The sequence below is a fragment of the Sminthopsis crassicaudata genome, chromosome 3 (genome assembly GCF_048593235.1).
Source record: "Sminthopsis crassicaudata isolate SCR6 chromosome 3, ASM4859323v1, whole genome shotgun sequence".
In the NCBI taxonomy this organism is placed as follows: domain Eukaryota; kingdom Metazoa; phylum Chordata; class Mammalia; order Dasyuromorphia; family Dasyuridae; genus Sminthopsis; species Sminthopsis crassicaudata.
Genome location: NC_133619.1, coordinates 327,887,843 through 327,908,467, shown reverse-complemented (window position 1 = coordinate 327,908,467; position 20,625 = coordinate 327,887,843). Strand labels below are relative to the sequence as shown.

The 20,625-nt window shown below is 33.7% G+C and overlaps 1 protein-coding gene across 2 annotated transcripts in view; it reads left to right on the top strand.

The window, feature by feature from the left end:
• The window catches only part of GPR156 (G protein-coupled receptor 156), a 109,564-nt gene that overhangs the window by 59,089 nt on the left and 29,850 nt on the right, over positions 1 to 20,625 (top strand). For both annotated transcript variants that reach the window (XM_074301334.1, XM_074301333.1), the window contains one exon: positions 9,517 to 9,652. In XM_074301334.1, coding sequence (XP_074157435.1) covers positions 9,517 to 9,652 — 136 coding nt within the window. The remainder of the gene's footprint in view (positions 1 to 9,516; positions 9,653 to 20,625) is intronic.

Genomic DNA, 20,625 nt, shown 5'->3' with positions numbered 1-20,625 from the left:
TCTGCTTGAAAGGAACAGGACTGTGGAAATATTAATGACCACAGGAGGGCAGGGCCAATTCAAAAGCGACAAAGATCAGAATGAGAAGAAACTGCTCATATTTTGGTTAGCAACAAGGTGTCATTTGTTTGTGGCAGTATGAAAATGGAAGGAGAAGGCAAACTTCCTAGCACAACGGCCAACAGGAAACCCAATGCAAAATCAGCAGGCTTTCCACAAACAGAGAACATTGTGTAAGGAGGGAAGCTGACGTAGATGAAAGAAGCAGTAGTTGGTGCAAATAAGCTCTCAGCAAGTAAATCGGTCCCCAGATGAGGACTGTCACCATATTATTGGGTTGGGCTTGTACCTTGACATATCAATCAAGCTATACGCATTTATTAAGCACCTCTTAGGTATTAGTAGCTTAGTATGTAAATAAAATGAATGAAAGATATATTTGTCTGTCAGGTACAGACAAATATACATACAAGTATATGTAGAGGAAGTATAAAGAAAATAAGTACAAAGTAATAAAACAAAAACTCATTGTCTGTTAGACAACATAATATAATGACACCCTCATGAAACTATTCCTCTTTGATTCTTGTTAGGATCAGAATTTAAAATGACCACGATTAATTAAAACTCCTTTGGAATTCTTATGGCTATTTATGGCTTTTTTTTAAATGAAGTTTAGATCAACATACTGTTTGAAGTACCAAAATGATTATAAATTATATTGGAGATTTCTTCAATAGGATTTTATATAAGGTATTTTGGGGTTAGCACTAGTACTTAGCTAATTGGGGGATCAGGAAAAGTTTCATGTAGAAGATGCTATTTTAATGGCATCTTTAAAAAAGTCTTGAGATTATATGAGGCAGAGATGAGGACAGAGTATACAAGAAGTTTGGAGAATGGTTAGTGAAAATTTATGAAGGTAGGAGATGGAGTGGGGTGTGTGTGTGTGTGTGTGTGTGTGTGTAATAGAAAAGCGTCAGTTTGGCTGGATCAAAAAGTACAAGAGGGGTAATAATGTATAAGAAGGATAGAAACAAATTCTAGGAGAGAGCTTCACAAGGACCCCAGTCATCAAATGTTGTATTTTAATGGCTTGATTCAGTTATATTGTGGGAAAGAGAAAGGAGGGTGTGTATGTTTGTGCATATTCACACATAACACCTTTTCTTGTTTTTCCCCTTCCCTCATATATCACTAATATGCCGGAATGAATGAAGAACTTATTAAGTGCTTATTATATGGGTCAGGCACTGAGCTAAGTGCTAAGAATACAAATTTTAAAAGCCAGGCACTGTCTACCCTCAGGGAGCTCACATTCCAAAAGGAAAAAAAAAAAACCATACAAGAGAATGTGGACAGGGAAGAGAGTTTTTTTTTTTTTTGTTTTTGTTTTTGTTTTTGTTTTTGTTTTTGTTTTTTTTTCTGGGAGAGTCAGGGCAATGTTAAGTAGAGGCAAAAGGTTAGAACTTCCTTTCTTTATGTCTTTATCGATTTGTCTCTTCTCCTCTGTCTCTCTATTTCCATCTGTTTCTCTTTAGCTTTCTTTTTCTGTCTCTTTCTTCCTTTCTCCCTCTCTTTTATTTCTAGCCTCCTTTTCTCCCTTCCTCTCTTCCTTCATTCTTGCTTTCCTTTCTTCTTTCCTTCCTCCCTTCTTCTCTCCCTCCCTCCACAAGTAATGCTTCTATGTTACCACATTAGCACTACCACAAAAAGAAACCAGAATTCAGAGCTGCCAAACTACTTAGGATGATCTTTTTTAGCTTTTATTCTGGAGAAAGGTTTTGCAGACTCATGATTCATTTCTGGCAGTGTCAAGTAGCAGAAGCCTTAGGATCACATCCCAAGCTCATGAAGGTTGAAAGCAGGTGGGGTACTTAGGATGCTAAGGTTCAGAAACCTGTATGAAGCTGTAGATGTCCCAAAGGGTCTACTCCAGGGAAAAAGATGAGTTTTAGTGCTTTCCTTCTAGTGAAATTTTATACCATTCTAAGAGGGTTCTGGGGATGCTGATCCCTAGGAGCTCCCCAAGCTACTCATAATGGTCATCTCATAGACTCCCCAAAATAAATCTGAGTTCAAAGCACAGGAAGATCAGATCAGCAGTCTTATGGTTTCACGGCTAATCCCAGCTAAGCAGACAACTGGCTCCTGACTTTCCACCAGGTGGCAGGGGGATCCAACAGCAGCTACTGCAGACAAGTTAGCACTAATAAATTTCCTCCACCCTTGATGTTTCTTCCTTGTAACTAAGGAAAACGTCATCAAGGCAGACAATAAAATGGGAAAATGAGGGGGCATAAAATAAATGAAGAATATAAAATAGATTTACTAGATTTTTTTTGGTTTTTAGATAAGGTATTCAGTTGTTCCTCTCCTTTTCTAGCCCAGCCTATGTTGCTTCTAAAAAAATCAACTGGACCACTTGAGAGGAGAGAGACAGAGAGAGAGAGAGAGAGAGAGAGAGAGAGAGAGAGAGAGAGAGAGAGAGACAGAGACAGAGACACAGAGACAGAGACAGAGACAGATATGAAGACACTCAGAGAGAAAGAGAGATGGAGACAGAGATAAGAGACACAGAGATAGAGAGAGACTCACAGAGAGACAGAAAAATACAGACATAGATACAGATAGAAACAGAAATGTAGAGACAGAGCTAGAGAGACACACAGAGACAAACAGAGACAGGAGGTGCGATGGGCAGCTTGTCAGAGTAGATGTGTATTGAATGTAATTTGAATCTGGAAGACCCAAGTTTGAATCCCACCTCAGATACCTATTAGCTTTGTGATTTAGGGCAAATCATTAACCTTATTCAACTTTGGTTTCTTCCTTTCAAAAATGGGATAATGAGAGCATCTACTTTACAGAAATATGAGGATTAAATGTGCTATGTAAATATGTAAAGTGCTTTGCAATTTTTAAAGTATCATATTATCAAAGCAGGGTACAAAGGAAAAACTATAGAGTGGAACTACTCTGGTACCTGATTTTTAACAATAATGTTAGGCTTATTTAGAAACTCCTAATATAGAATCATAGATCTAGAGCTGGAAGGAACCTCAGAACCTTATCTCCTCTATCCCCCCTCATTTTTCAGATGAGGAAACTGAAGATCAGGAAGAGGAAATAATTTGCCCAAAGCCATATGGGAGTAAGAATCAGAAGTAGAATCTTTGACACAAAAGAAGTAATGCCATACTTCTAACACCAAAGTCAATGATCTTTTTACTGTACCATAACATTGCCATATCCATTCACATCTCATTGCCTTCTAACTACTTGAAAGTGAGGATGATATACTTATCTTGACTTTGACCACCCCCATCCAGCCTACGTTCACCTAAAAGAGATATCTGAAAATAGACTGAGTTAACTTTCTGTTATTAACAGAACCTTCATAGTTCAAAACTAATCTATTCATTAAAAAAATATTCTCACAATAATCCTAGAATCTGTCATAGAGATTGAACTGAAAAAAGTTTGATTTTTTTCTCCAGCCCTTGGCGAGCTAAGGAGCAAATTATTTTAGATTTCTGTGAAAGATGATGTGAGATAGTAGAGAATTTTAATATATTATCTCATTGGGTCTTTACTCTGATCCTGTGAGGTCCTACTTTATGTATCATTAACCACATTTTGAAGATAAGGACGTTGACACTTAAAAGCATTAAATGACTTGTCCATGTTCATATAAGTATTAAATGCTGGATTTGAGATTCAAACTCAGTTCTTCCCTGACTCCAAACCCAAATTTTCATCCCAAGCTACCATGTTGCTATGGAGACAGTAGCTAAAGAAAGGGTAATTGCATATGACCTGGCTTGACTGAAATACAGAAAAATATATACACAAGACTTTTTTTCAATTTTTTTTCTTCTCTCAAAAAAAGTCTTCTACTTGCTTATGACTAAATGGCAGGCCTTTTCTTGTCATTACTATCTCTTGGTACCATTTTCCTTTCAGATGGCTAAGGGATCAAACAGATGTTACTCCTCCTTTCTTTCTGGCTCAGTGCCATAATTTTATGGATTTTCTTTCCCTCCTCCACCCCCACCCCTACACTATGACCTCATGCCAAATAAACCAATTCAGTGTGGGCCCTAGCAGATATAGTAATTTATAATTTAATTCTATTTTTCTGACATGAATACTTGTGTATGGTTGCCTTTAGTTGTAATCTCCATTAATAGAAGTCATTTGGAGTTAATAAGTTTTTGGAGTTAATAATTTCTCTGAAAATCCATTCGCTTATATATTCTTTTTAAATACTCCTCTTCTGTAATAGACTGGTGGAAAGTTATATCTTTTTTGTTTAGTAAGATTTAGCCTAAGATCTAGTAAGAGAAATCACCAGAGTGCCAAATCACTTCTCAGAGCAAAGATCAAGCCATACTGCACAAATGTATACGGGATTGTCAAAGTTATAATTACTTGAATCCAGAATGCAAATTGAATTTAGAATGAATATCCATATGGGGGGATATCTCTTTAGAAGGGTGTCACTTACAACCTAAAGTTTTTAAGATAAAAATGTCAATATTTTTATTAAAATGCTTTCTGAAAGAAAAACTATGTAAATAAAACCTATATAAATAAAGATTTAATTTAAGCTATAGTAGCCTTTGGCTATTTCCTCACATGTGGACTCTTTGGAAAAGCTACCTCAGGATTAAGATACTCTGTTGATCAACTTAAAATCATAATTCATAAGTTCCTCAAAGGACTCAATAGTTCAAAACAAGACAATTATTCAAATCATAAAGCAAATAGAGTGAGAAGAGAATATTCCATTTATATAAACATGGATTATAGTCTCCCACAGGATACATTTTTGCCAGTGGGAGTGAATATGTATACAAAGAATGTGTACAATCATGTAGCATGCAGAGAAGTCATACACATGGAAAATATGTGTGAAAAGCAATGTGCCAGGAACTCACATGGCTAAAACTCCCATGTTAAGGATACATATACCCAAGGAAATTCATGACTCCAATAATATCTTTATATCATAATATCATCATCTCTTTATAATGATCTCTGGTGGGTGTCACATCCATGTTGTCTACTAAGCAACATATTGCTTCTATGAATTTCTACTACTCTTCCTTCTTGTCTTGATCTTTTCAAGATCATGTCTTTTCCTATCTTCCAAAGTGCAATGCCTAGAAAGCTTCTCTCTGAAAAGACCTGCTGGTAGCATTTTGTTTTTTAACAAAGGACATGAACTATCACATACAGACACAGATCAAAAAGCCAGTCCACAAAGACCTCAGGTTAAGTTTAAGTATATTCTTTGTACTTTCTAATTCTGGGACTGAATCAAAGTCACAGGAAACTATCCAAATTGAGGTTACAAATTTCCTTTAACTTCTGTCTAACCTTTTGTGGGGATTCATTGTCCCCCAAACTCTGTTTAGAGGTCTCAGAGAAAGAAATCACACAGGAGCTATATGGAGCCTAGGACTACAAAGTCCTTTTATCCTCAAAACCTTTGTTCATTAGCATACTAATGAAGTTGAATGTACAGAAACTAAACAAAGAAGAGAAAAAATCATTATCCTCTACCTTTTTGGCTCATGGAACTGCTTTTAGCGTGTCTGTCTGTTAGCAGTAGCAGCAACAACAACTGATCTCGATTTTATATTGTATTTCAAACAATCCAATACTTTGCTTCTACATAGGTATTATTTTAGTCAACCATGTTTATGGAATATTTTTAGAGCATTTGCTTCAATAGGTTACAACAGGCTGAGATAATTCTCAGACTTTTCTTTGCCAGAATTCTCAATAGAAGCAGAAACTATGACATGGCCATGCAGAAATAAGACATTCAGAATTCTAAATATAATACATTTTAGATATAAGAAAGGGGTAATTAGCAATGAAGTTTTATGAAAATGACACCAAGGAACTGATGGATGCACCTAGACTTATGAAAAACCTTTAGAATCATAACACAGATTTTAAGAGTATTACCTTTATAATTATAGAAAGAGCCTTTTTGTTTGTTTTTGAGTTAATTCATTCTAAATTGAGAGATCATCTGAGAACTAAAAAGTCAGGAAATCTCTTGCCTTTCTTTTGAGTTTTGTAATTAAATAGTAAGAGGAAGGTGAAGATTAGTTCTAGAGTGCAATATTTTAATTTCCCGTTTTGATCTGACTCCTTATTTTCTCTCTCTTTCCATTGCCATGACTAGTTCAGACTTTGGTTTACTTACACCTATATTGTTAAAAAATAATAATGACAATGATGATAAAAATAATCATAGCAGTTCATATTCATGAGTCAATAAAATAGAATTTCTCTGGGGGTAAGGATTTCTTCTTTTTTGTCTTGGTATCTACAGTGCCTAGCACAGTGCCTGATATATATATATATATTTGGTACTTATTAAATGTTTGTTGGTTAATTGATGATATATCCACCAATCCATTCTTTCTAAGGGACTATATCCCTCCCTTAGAGTCTATAAAGCACTTTTCTAACAGTCTTGTGGAGTACATCATACAAGTATTATTGTCCTATTTATAGATGAAGAAACTGAGACCCAGGAGTTGTGACTTGCCCCCAGTTATACATGGAATGAAGCAGAGCCTGGAACTAGACCAGATCCCAGTGATTTTTTCAAATCTACCATTTATGACACAAGAATATTATTATCCTCTGATGATATAATCCATTGTATGCCAGTTACCTCCTCTATTGTCTGCCTTTAACAAAAATATCAGTCACATTTAAATCTAAAATTGGTAAATCTTTTTATGTATTTATATGTGCATATACTGTACATATAAATACACGAGTTATATCACAATGCATGTTGTTATAGAAAAATATTTAGTATCCTTAAGTTTGTAGTTCTGGTTACATAAAGTCACATGAATGCCTTTTGTTTAGAGAATTGCTATCCTTCTAAAAGGGTGTGGTAAAAGGATTCTTCCAGTCCCTACCATTAACTTGTTGGACCAGATATAATTCATCTCCCAATGACTTCACAAGAAAAACTACATCATTTGTTTTGGTAAATGCAATACTCAAATCAGAGTTCAATTTTCTAATGTACCTATCCCTGTTTTAAAATGTATAACGTGTCCCTTCCTAAAATGAAAACTGCGTCAATCAGCAAGCTGAGAAGAAGATACATCAGGGTTTTATCAGATAATAAGCTTGGTAGAAAATAACAACCACATTGAGTTTTCCTAACCAAAATCAGCAAATTCCTAACCAAATCAGCAATTCTAAATCTGGATCAGTGCTAAGTCAAATTTGCCTTGCTTACAAATAAACCTGAGCATGAAGCAGCATTCAGATCAAATGGAGCTGAATGAGAGCTAGAAAGGCTATCTATATGACAGTAACCTAGACAACATAGCCATTTGAATATGAAGACTCCTGCTACTTTCATAAGAACATTTCTGTACTGAGTAAACAGCAGGGTATCATAAAAAGAGCTTTAGGTTTAGGGTCAAATACCCTGCATTTGAATCCTGCTTCTGCTACTTGCTTCCTCTGTGATCTTGGAAACTTATTTAACTTCTCTGAGCCTCAATTTCTCCATATATAAAGTGAAGAGATTGGACTGAGATAACCTGTAAGCAAGAATTCTGAACCTGAGGTCCATAAATTTGTATTTTTTTAATATTTTAAGAACTTTCGATTAACCGGTAATCTTATATTTGTTTGTTTTTTTAATTATTCTGAGAAAGGATCCATAAGTTTCATGTTCCAGTTAAACGGGCCTGCTTACTGTTTTCCTCTAAGCCTTCTCACAGACTGGAATGCATTCCTTCCTTATTTCTACCACATAAAATCCCTTGCTTCCTTCAGTGACCAACTTAAGAGCCACAGTCTACAGGAAACAAATTAATGCCATAGTTGCTTGTATCTCTGCTCCTCTCTCAAGAAATTATACACCTTTTAATTTTATTTATTATGTTTCTTTCCCTTCTCCTCCCTGCAAAGATATAAACTTATTAAGGGACTGTTTCCTATTTGACTTTTTATCTTCATGTTGAGCCCCATGGTATAGTCAATAGAAAGAAAGCCTTGGAGCCGAGAAAACCTAGGTTAAAGTCTCATCTATGACACATACTGACTGTTACCGTGGGCAAGTGATTTAACCTGTCAGTAAGTTGCAGAGTAATGCTGATTTGCATCGGTTCAGGGAATTTCTTCATACAAGGAGTTCCCTCTACAGTGAAATCACAAGTCTTACCCCCATCTCCACTGTCTGGCACATAATAGGTGCTTAATAAATATCTGTTGAATTGTTTGTTTGAATTAAATTATAAATCCTCACAATAACCCTAAGAAGTAGATAGTGATGTTATTGTTTACTCATGTCCAACTGTATATGACCCCATGGACTTTTGTCTTTGGGGTTTTCTTGGTAAATATACAAGAGTGGCTTTCTATTTTTGTTTGCTTGCATTTTTGTTTTCCTTCTCAGGTTTTTTTACCTTTTTTCTAAATCCGATCTTCCTTGAGCAGCAAGATAATTGTATAAATATGTATACATATATTGTATTTAACATATACTTTAACATATTTAACATGTACTCCACTACTTGCCATCTAGAGGAGGGGATGGGGGGAAAGGAGGGGAAAAGTTGGAACAGAAGTTTTTGCAAGGGTCAGTGTTGAAAAATTACCCATGCATATGTTTTGTAAATAAAAAGCTAAAATAAAAAAAAAAAATACAAGAGTGGTTTGCCATTTCGTTCTCCAGTGTGTCCCTATTTTAAAGATGAGGAATTAAGGCAAATAGGAGTTAAGTGAATTGTCACTTAACAGGCTTCTGAGGCTGGATTTGAATTCAGATCTTCTGACTTCTCAGCCCATCACTCTATGCACTGAGACATTTAGCTGTCCCAAAGAGATAAATAAGCATTGTATGATTATCCCTATTTCACAGATGAGTATTTAGTAGTATGTACTATGGATTCAGTAGAATATTCAGGATGATATAGGAAAAGGATTGGAATCAAGAGACCAGCCAAGAGACTATAAGAATTTTGATTCTAATCACCTCATACCAGGAATGTTAAAATAATAACAATAGCTAATGATTATATAGGATTTTAAGATTTGCAAAGAACTTTATAAATATTATCTCATTTGATCCTCACATAGATGCTATTATTATCCCCATTTTGTGTGGCAACTTATACAGGAACTGAATTCAAGTCTTCCAAGCTCCAAGTACAGCACTTGATCTGATGTACCATCAAGTTGTTAAGTATTACCTGCAGAGTACAAAAATGGTTCTTGATACATATAATTTTTAAACAATATGCTTTCTTGTAATACCAAGTAAATGGCAGAACTTATCATTTACAAAAACATGTAAACAGAAAATAATAAGGTTATAAAGGTGGGGGTTTCTCAATAAGGACTCTTTTCTAAGTACTTTCATGCTTAGGTGGTGTGGAAAAATAATTATCTATACTTATATTCCCAGTGGGGAAGGAGCTTGATGATAAATTTCTCTCTTCCTGAATTTTTTAGGATCGTGAAGATGTCCAGTCCCAATCTGAACATTATGACCTTGATGGGCAGTGGTTTGACATATGCAAGTGCATATCTCTTTGGGGTTTCAGATCAAGATATTTTTTTGGGACCCTCCATGACAACACTCATTCAGGTAGGTGAGAGAGAGAATAAAAAAGTAAAACTGCCTATTTTGAGTCTCACATATTACCTTCAAACATGTCTCTGCTCTATTAGGCCTATTTGATTCATGACAGGCATTCATAGGGGTCACATTTCTGGCAGGAAACTTTATGATTGAAAGCATTATATATATCCATTTCAAATTAGTCAGACTTTTTCTCTCTGCTTTTTGTTGTTTTTCATTTTTTCCTTCCCTTCCCAGAAAGATCTCCCTTATATTAAAGAATAAAAAAAGGAAATAATTTAAAAATCAATTTAGAAAAATTGACCAATACATCAACTGATTATGATAGTATAGATGATGTTCCAATCCCATAGCCTCTACTTCTGGAAGAAAGGAAGTACATTTTATCCTCTCCTCTTCAGTTCAAACTTTGTTTATAGTATTTTAATTTTTTATTTAAAATTTATTTATTTAAAACTAGATACACTAGAGAAGGAAATGGCAAACTACTTCAGTGACTTTGCTAAGAAATCCTCATGGACAGCATTGGTGTGCTATGGTCTATGGGATCATGAAGATTTGTACATGATTGAAAAAAGTACTACTCACATAGCACCTTAATATACCTTATATAGCACCTCCTCCAAGTTTATTTCTTCCCAACTTGCACTCATAAATTGGGCCCATGGGGAATAAGTATCCCAGGTTCAAGGTACCTGGGAAACTCACACTCCTAATACTATAATTCATGAGCTCACATTAGTGAACTCACATCAGCATTCACCTTTAACAGTCAGCCAGATGATAATTAGTTCAAAACAAAGATATATAATGAAATGATAGGGCATAAATAGTAAAAAGAAAACATCTCTTGTCTTTAAACTTGAGATTCACTTGCTACAATTATAAAAATCAGTGAGAAGAATAAGTACAAACAGAATTAACTTATATGAGTTATAAGCATTATAAGGCCCAATGTCTTTTCTCTTTTAGTGATGTTTTCATGCTGTATTCTCTATAATTTCCAATAAGAGGCTACAAAAGAATCTGACTCCCCAAAATTTAGTTTAAAAATATTAATAGAAAGCTTAGGAAGCAATCAAGAGCTTTGATAGGAAGGGGGTATTCAGATTTTAGTGATATTATTACTAGTATAAAACATGAGGATTCTATTTAATATTCTTTAATGACATTTGGCTGAGAAATAGACTATAAGAAACTTTTCATTCTTCACAAAATGAACATTGATTTAGTAAAGAAAAAAATGGAGCATAAGTCAAAATTTAATTACTACAAAATTGAGTGTAAATGGATCTAATTCCCCTATAAAGAAAAACGGATGGCAGGCTGAATTAAAGAAAAGAATCCAACAGTATGTTGTCAAAAGCAAATACAACTAATACAAACATATGTACACAAATTTAAATAAAAAAGTTTTAACTAATATTTATCATGCTATAACCTGTTAAGAAAAATCTAGGTTTGTGGTAGTAATATTTGACCAAGTTAAATCAGGAAACATGAAGACATAAAAAGGAAGTTATATCCTGATTAAATTCACAATTCATAACAAGAGCATGTTGATTTTACTTGCATCTATATGTACACTCAATTACATAGAAGCTAGTTTTATAAAATTTCTATGAAAAAATAGAAAATTAATAATAGATTCCAATACTCTGTAATCAAGATATTATTAAATCAGAAAGAAAGGGGAGAAAGGATCAGAGAATCATAGATTTAGAATTGAGAGCATCTTCAAGGCCATTGAGTTCATCCCTTCCCCTCATTTTTCAGATGAAGAAACTGAAAAAGACAGGTTAAGTGACAGTAAGTTTAGGAGATTAGATTTAAATGCAGTTCTTCTCCAAGTTCATTGTCCTATTTACTATATGCTGTTGTTTCTCAGGCAGCCTTGAAAATAGTTGAAGAAACTAGATTTAATAGCTATATGACAATAACTTTAGAAAAAAAATCAGGACATTCTTTTTCTCAAGTACATGTAAAATATTCACTAAAATTGAACAAGTCCTAGATCTTAGAAAATTCCTAGTTAAATTTAAGAAAGCAAAAATACTAATTACTACACTTTATGGAATAATTCTATAAATCTAGAAATAAAGAATAATAATATGACAAAGAGATATAGGCTTATTTGATTTTTTTAAAAAATTAATTTTAAAAATTATCAGAATAATAATGATTTATTAAATAGTGCCTAGGTTGGAAAAATTATAAAAACTATAAGAGATTAACCCAAAGAAAACATTAACCCTAAATTTGTCTGACAAATCCAGAGCAATATTCAGAGACAAGTTTATAATACCAGTGTCTAGATAAGAAAAAGAAAAGGCAATGAAACAAAAATTAGAAACAACAACAACAAAAAAAAAGATCCATGAAAGAAAAGGGGAAAAAACTATAAAAAAGAAAAAGAAAAAGAAAACAAAAAAGAAAGAAAGAAAAGGGGAAATTTTCAAAAAATAAATTAATAAAATGAATAATAAAAATGTGACTTGATGAAATTAAAAGCAGAATTTTTAAAATTCAGTAATCAAATATATATTGAATCTATGATCTCAACAATGGAGAAATTTTCTCCTATGATACATATTACAACTCATTTATGCCTAGTTCACAATTCTTGTCCATGACCTTTCATAAATTTACCACAATCTTATTATAAAATTGAATAAGATTGAATCGTTCTCTGAAATTATCACAATCAGTCTAAATATCCTTTCTCCACCTATTTCTCATTTTCAGCATCAATAATTTATTTAAATAGATTAGGTTGGAGGTTTTTTTTTTCTTTTAATTGCATACCATGTCTACCATTTCTCTTCTTTTTTCTAGATTTATACTAATGGTGAACTTTGCTTTAAGACGTATGTGGTATGACTATATATAGAATTCAGGGATGATTCCCACATCAGTAATGAGTCATTTCCTGCTTGTTAACATATAATCAGTTTCATCTCTGTATTACTAGTTGTGCTCAATTTATTTCTTAAAGTATTCACTCTAAAGTTTCTATATAGACTAAATTTTTGGTATCTTTCATTCCTTCCTCTGAACCCTGTTTTCTAACATTTTTTCTATTGTTGCCTATTCCTACATTGGCATTAAAGTCACCAAATATTGAATATATTGTTTTAATTTGGAGGATCTTTTTTAGTTTCTTGTAATATTAATTTCTCTCCCTCTTCATCCTCTGTGACAGATGTTGTTCTGTAATCTACTGTCATTTTCATATTAATAATTTTGCCAGTAGTTATCATAACATAACTTTGTCAATACCTATCTTGAGTACTGTAATATAAGAGACCCAAATGCCCCATGAAATGTTGACTTTGGACATATGAAAAAAATAAAGCTGCCAATTGTTTATTGGTCTCTTGATATAATCTTTCAACTTGTGTAACTTATTTCTGTCTCCTGATTTAGTTATAGTGAGAATGCTAGGACTTATGTGATGGTTTCAAATCTTCCAAAAGCACATCTATCAGTAAATAAGGATTTCATAGTTAAAGTGTCAACAGCTAAGTTCAAGTTTAAAGACAGTCTTAAAATTGTAATTCTTAACACTTTTAGGTTTTTTTTTAAACAGCCCAATGGTGTTGACAATTAGAAAATGTAATCAAAAAGCAAAATTAGAAATAATAAAAAGAAGACAAAATCAACATAAATTAAGAATAATAATCTCAATCTATTGAGTTTAGTAATTTAAAAGAAATTTCTGAATACCCAAAAATATATAAAGTGCAAAACATTATAAAATAGGACATATTGTGTTATGTACACACAAATATATATATACATGTATATATATATGTATACATATATACTCATATGTAAAACCTAAATAATACATTCTCAGAAGGAAAAACTCAAGAGTATCAATCATTAAAGTGGTGACATGTAAAAAGGTACTGAGACTAGAAAAATCCACTAGGAAATTTTTCCACACCTTCATAAACCTTTAGAGAAAATGAGGTATAATGGAAACATCACTGAAATATGGAATCTTAAAACCTGAATGCTGGCTCTGATACTTGCTGTCTACATGACCTTGAACATAATTCACTTAAACTAGACCTTAGAGTATCCTTATGCTTATCTACTAAATGAGAGAATTGGGCTAGAAAATCCCTAAGTATACTATTGTCCTGTATCTTATGATCCTAAGTATTCTTTATATTATATATATTTCTATGTATAAGGCCTATTCAATTCTTTCAGTGAATTAAATAAAAAGAGAGGTGAAGTTTTTTATTTACCTAATTTACCCTATTTACCAAATATGAGACCGAAAATCAAAACTACAAGCTAATTTAATATTTTTTGTATAAGAATATTAAATAAACTATTGGCAAGTATAATAGAGCAATGTGACAAAAACATTTTTATTACAACCAAGAAAGCTTAATACTTAGGAATGCAAGGATGATTGAATGTTGGAAAAACAAAGAGAATTATAAATCCTATCAACAATAAAAATCATTAAAATTATCTGATATTAATTTGTAGCTAGTGTGCTCAACCTCATTCTCTCAGCACCATGTTGCTACATTTTCCCCTCAGGGTTTCAGAAAGTGCCCTTAGGAGTTTAAGATGTGTCTTCTCTTTTTGCTATCTACTTTAGTCCCTCCCTTAGCTGTTACTCCTACTGTTAGGAGACCAGTGTTAAAGCAGCCCAATCCCATTATTTTGTATTTCTGCAAAGGAACATTTACTTCAAAGATTTAGCCAAAACAAATATACAATTTCCCCCACATACACCTCTAGAGTTTATTCTCCCCAAGAGCACCTCAGTCTTTTGTGGGATGAGGGTAGGAATAATCTATATAATACTGATTCCACCAAATTCACATCCAAATGCAGCATCTCTTTCTGATGAGTCTTCAACTCAGCTTCCTCTGGATGCTCATCTGAAGGTCCAGCTGAAGATCATTTCTTGATACTTGAGGCTTGAATGTTGTGCTGGCAGAGAAAACTGGTTTTTGGATTTTGGCAACTCAATCTCCTAAATTTTAGAAACTCCCAAGATCAGAGATTCCACTCCTTTCAATAGACACTTGAAGCAAAGGAGTAACCAAGGTCCCTGAGAAATAAATGAAGCAAAGAAATAGTAGTTGAAATTAACAGTTTTTTTGAATGTCTCCACAGCCAATAAAAGCGCCTCCTCTTCAGCACACAGTTAGCCAACTGGAACTAGAGAATGTCTATGAACCTCCACAGTCTGTCTCTCTAACACACTTCCTATTCAAATCACGATTCTCCAAGAGGCAGCTTCCTAGCATTCTCCACATGGAATTGCCATCTGAGGCACTCTGAGAATGCACCAAATCTCCATTATAAATAGACATAGAAGGGGCCTTTAATCAAATACAGCATCTATTTATGGTCAGAAAAGTGCAGAACTAGAGAGACTTTTCTTTTAGAAGTAGTATATGCTAAAAACCCAAAGCCAACATTATATGTGATAAGAAACATGAGAAATATTTTCCCTAAAAACAAGTATGAAAAAGGATTGTCTCTGTCCTTCCTATTGGATATAGACATGTTAGCTATGATGAGCAATTAATATATGAGTTTGTAATAAGGAGTTTCCAAACATCCTTATTTGGAAAACCAGAAAACCCAGTTCAATTACTTTAATTGGTAATCACTTCAATGATAATAAATTACTTAAGGTAGAAGGTAAGGTTTCTTTTTGTTTATATTATTTTATTTTGAATTGGTCTGGACTTATGATTTCATTAATATAGGAAATGATCTGTATGAAAAACCACTCTACCAATCTAGATCCCAAATAGTTCTATAATAGTTTTAGATAGACATTAAGAGACTAAATGAATTCCTCATAGTTATACAGCTAGTATGTGTCAGAGGCAAAATTTGAACCCTGGTTTTCTTATGACTTTCTAGCCAAAATGATACATTATTTCCCAATCAGTAAAATAAGCCCACAAAAAGAATATGAATTTTTATGTATCATTTTTTAAATTTTTTTATGTATCATTTTTAAATGCATTTTAAAAATACCATTTGAAGAATGACAAAATTTATCAAATATGTGGGCATCTCTCTATCAAGATCATAAATACAGCTATATGAAGACACTTTCCTTTTCATTTTAACAAAAATGAAGGAAGAACAGAAAAGCTGAAGGGACAGCTCCTGCACATGGATAGGTTGAGCTAATATGATTAAAAGTTTATATTTCCAAAATAAATTTATAGATTTAATGCAAAACTAATCAAAATACTTATCATTTATTTTACAAAATGGAATTTAAAAGCTTCTGTAGAGAACAAAAGAACAAGACTGTTTAGAGAAAAAAATAACAAAATAAAATTTTATTTCTCAGGTTTCCAAAAAAATAGTATAAAGTAGTGAATATCAAAACTGTCTGGTACTGGAAAATTTTTTTAAAAGAAAATTTAATCAGAATCAAAATAAAACATATATTAGAGATGCATATGTGATAAACCCCTCAAATAAAAAAAAAAAAAAACTTTGGAAATAGAAGATCTTTATCCAATAAAAACTTAGAATAAAATTATATGTCAACATAGGGAAAACCAAAATAAGGATAAATTTTAATCAGATCAGGGACAAAAAAAATATTTATAAAGATTAGAAGGTAAAGGAATGATATATGTATTGAGAAGATTTATTTTAAGCTATCAAACTAATGGAATTATACATAACCAGATTTGATTATATAAAAATAAAGAATTCTACATTTAAAAATAAAAAAAGCAATAGGGCCATGTCCCATTTGTAATTTCATATCCAGTGTGATGGCTCCCTCAGAGCCTAAAAGCCCAGATAAATAATTTCTTTAATAACAACATTCAATATCTTGGGCAGTCAGGGTCACAAATGGCAGTTTTACAACCCAGCAGCTCTTCCTCATTCCTTATCCCTGAAGCAAAGCCAGAGGACCCATCAAAACATCAACAAAGGACCAGCATAGGTTTCTCATTGCTGCTGGCCAACCCATCCATCAAAATAAAATTGTGCTGTTTCCAACACATCTAGCTGGTTGGGGTCTGCCTATTTAACCTGTGGCTACTTTCTCTCCCACATGCTAGATGCCCCTATGATTGACTGAAATCTACCTGCAGCTGTTTGGGTTATGACTACTGTCTTGCCAACTAGCATTAAATTATCCTTTACACTGTCTGGCTACAGCTACTATTGGAGTAGGCTCAATATCATTGGGCATTTTCACTGTCTCCGGGCTCCCAGTGCCATAGTCCCATTATGCTGAAACTAAGAGGCTCTGTCACTATTATCAAAGCTACTACTCAATAGGCCAGGGCACTATTGCTTTCTCCATTATCTTTTACAAAGGTCAATTTAAGTCACCCAGCATGCACTACTGTCCTGGCCCACAACAGATCAAAAGATAAAAGAATCTGATTGGAGAGAAATTAGAGTAAATAATACTGATGTATATATGTGTGTGTTGTGTGTGTGTTTGTATGTATACACTTACAGGAGAAGGAAATGACAAACCACTTCACTATCTTTGTCAAGAAAACCCCAAATGGGGTCATGAAGAGTCAAAAAACTGGAAATTGATAAAACAACAACAAATGTATGCATATAAATATACATATATACATATATACCACAAATTATAAGGACATTTTATAAATTTTAAAGTCTTGTAATCATTTTCCAGTGGATTAATTACCCAAGGATGTAATTTAACAATTTTTAGAGAATATTCCAAATTGCTAATTATCACTTGAACAATTATTCAAAATCCCTAGTAATCAAAAAATATAAAAGCTGCCTTGAATGCCTCCTTCTATCTAATTGGCAAAGAGAATTTAAAATGACAAATTCAGAGTTGCTGGGCCTGCAGGGAAACAAGCATAACATCACTGTAAATTAATGTAATCTTTTCCTAAAGCAACCAGACAATGGAGTAAGAGTTATAGACTGCATCAAACCTTTTGACTTAATGATCTCATTAATGGGACTAAATACTAAGGGTATTTTTAAAAAGAAAAGACTCTATTCACATCATTGCTGTTTTTATTTTCAATAGCTCCCACACTGGGAATTAATTAATAATTAGGGAATAACTGAACAAATTTTAGTACCTTCATGTCATAAAATATCATTAGGCTACAAAAATGGCAAATATGAAGTATATTAATCAAGCATGAGAAGATTTTTTTCAAAATGATATTGAACAAAGAAAGCCAAACTAGAACAACATATACATTTCCTATAACTGTTTGTAATGGGAGGGGGGGGGGGGGAACCAACAATGAGGTAAAAAGTGATGAAAAGGGTCAATGGAGGGTGGGGGTAGAAAGAACTGTTTAGTTATTATCTCAAAGTTTATATATGTGCATTTATAATTAATTGGAATGTAAATATTTTCTCAGTATCACATCTTTAGGTCTGAAAGGGACAGCTGAGGTCACCTAGTACAATCTTTTCTTTTTATAGGAAACAAATTCAAAGAGAAAGTTTAAGATACTTGCTCAAGATCAAATCATGGGAACTCTAAGTAACAGAGCTAAGATTCAAACTTCAATTCTTTAAAACCAGATTAAATGTTCTGGCTACTGTATCAGCAATTTCTGCACACTAAATTTAGTATTAAATATTTTATTTGTTATTACCTTATTTTACTTAGAAACTGCTAGGTAGTACAGTAGATAGAGTGCTGGACTGCATCTGAATTCAAATCCAGCTGCAGACACTCACTAACTGTATGTGTATTCTGGGAAAGTCTTTTCTCCTCTGACTCAAATTCCCTATCTTTGAAAATGGGCATAATTTGTCATAATTTAGCATAATATGCTAAAAATGTGTGTGTACCCTTTGATCCAACAGTCTCATTACTGGATCTGAATCCCAAAGAGATCAAAAAAGAGGAAAAAGGACCACATGTGTAAAAATGTTTGTATCAGCACTTTTATAGTGGCAAGAAATTGGAAACTGAGTAGATCCATCAGTTATGATTTATTAATGTAAAGGAATATTATTGTTCCATAAGAAATGATGAGCAGGCTTGTTTCAGAAAAGCCTGAAAAGGGTTACATGAACTGATACTGATTAAAGTGAGCAGAACCAAGAGAATATTGAACATAGCAACAAGATTATGTGATGATCAGAAGAGCTATGGGTAATGGGAAAATCTAGGATTGAATTTACTCTTGCGTCAGAGTGGAGAGGGTGGTTAAAAACCAAAAAAATGGGCATAATAATGGTACCTATCTTCCAAAGTGGTTATAAGGATAAAATAGAATAAAAATTATCAAGTATTTTGTAATCCTTAAAATTCTCTCTAATTGCTAGTTGTTATTGTTATCATCATCATCATCATCATCATTGCTGTTGTTATTATTTCTTCTACTAATATTCTACTCCCAAAGTCAGACCTAGTATACGTGGCCAACATCAAAGAGGGTATACTTCCTAAATGCTCTTATTCCTATTACTTCAGAGTGCAGCAAATCCAACTAGCCTGTTCCTTCCTTCAGCCTCAGATCCCATTCCTGTGCTACAATTGCTCCAGTGCTATCATTGCCCCTCTCTTTGGATCAGAACTTAATCTACCTTCTGTCCTGGCAGTCTGTGCCTTGTGGGATACCTGGAAACAGTGTAGATGCAGTTCATTTAACCACCCTCTCCACTCTGACGCAAGAGTAAATTCAACCCTAGATTTTCCCATTACCCATCCTCTTTTGCCCTTTTTTTTATGTTCCCTCTGGATACTCCCTACATTATGGCCAAGCTCTCCTTCCTTCTAGATCTTTTCCTCCTATATTCCTCATATATATATATATATATATATATATATATATATATATATATATATATATATATATATATATATATATATATATATATATATATATATATATTTTTTTTTTTTTTTTTTTTTTTTTTTTTTTTTTTTTGGTTGGGGTAGAGGAGGCAATCAGGGTTAAGTCACACAATTAGTAAGTGTCAGGTATCTGAGGCCACATTTGAACTTAGGTCCTCTTGACTCTAGGACCAGTGCTCTGTCCACTGTGCCACCCAACTGCTCCTATTCCTTCAATCTTCTAGTGCCAGTAAATGCTAGCTCTTCCCAGAAGACACCAGTATTTCTTGTTACCCTTTCCAAGACTGGCTTCTCTTTCTTTCTGTTATACTTTCAACCATCACCCCCATGTAAAAAGTCCATGTGTCATCCTTATTCCCCAGTTTGACTTTTAGACCCTCTATTCACCATCCTCCTCCACCTCCACACCCTCCACCATCACACAACAACCACCTCACCTCCTTTAAAGTTCCTATCTCTCTTATCCAGATCTTTACTGCTGTCATCTATGTGCTCCTAGTTCATTTTTCTTCCTCCCCATTAAGTTCAGAATGCAGCTGGCTTATAGTCTGTTTCACTACCTCAGCCTTCCATTCCCTTTAAATATCATTGTCTCTTCATTCCTAGGTCTTCTCAATTCCCACAACCTCTTTCTTCAGTCTACCTGAACAACTCAGGAATACTCATACTTTATTCCTTTCATCAGGGAAACTGGAAGGGACCTCAGAGGTGGCCATTGAGTCCAATTCCCCCAATTTTAAAAGGGGAAACTGAGGTCGAGAAAAATTAGATGAATTGCCCAGAGTCACACAGCTAATAGTTTTCGAGACAGAATTCAAACTCAGACCTTCCTGACTCTAAGAATAGCACTCTGCTTACTGTACCAACCCTCTGCTTCACCTCACTCTGTCACAGTATGATCCACCAAATGAAATTGTCCCAGGTATTGGAATTCCTAATTAAAACTTTGCCTAGTACTCATTTGGAGGTGGAGGTGACTCTAGACTCTTAAAGGCTCTGCCAACAGTCCCCAAATTCTGGCAATTGCTCTCAAGTTATAAAGATTTCAAGTATAGGCATCAGTGACTTAGAGGGCATCTCCTCTCAGACTAACTTAACTTATTGTAGAGGTCAACTCCCACACTTGGGGTAT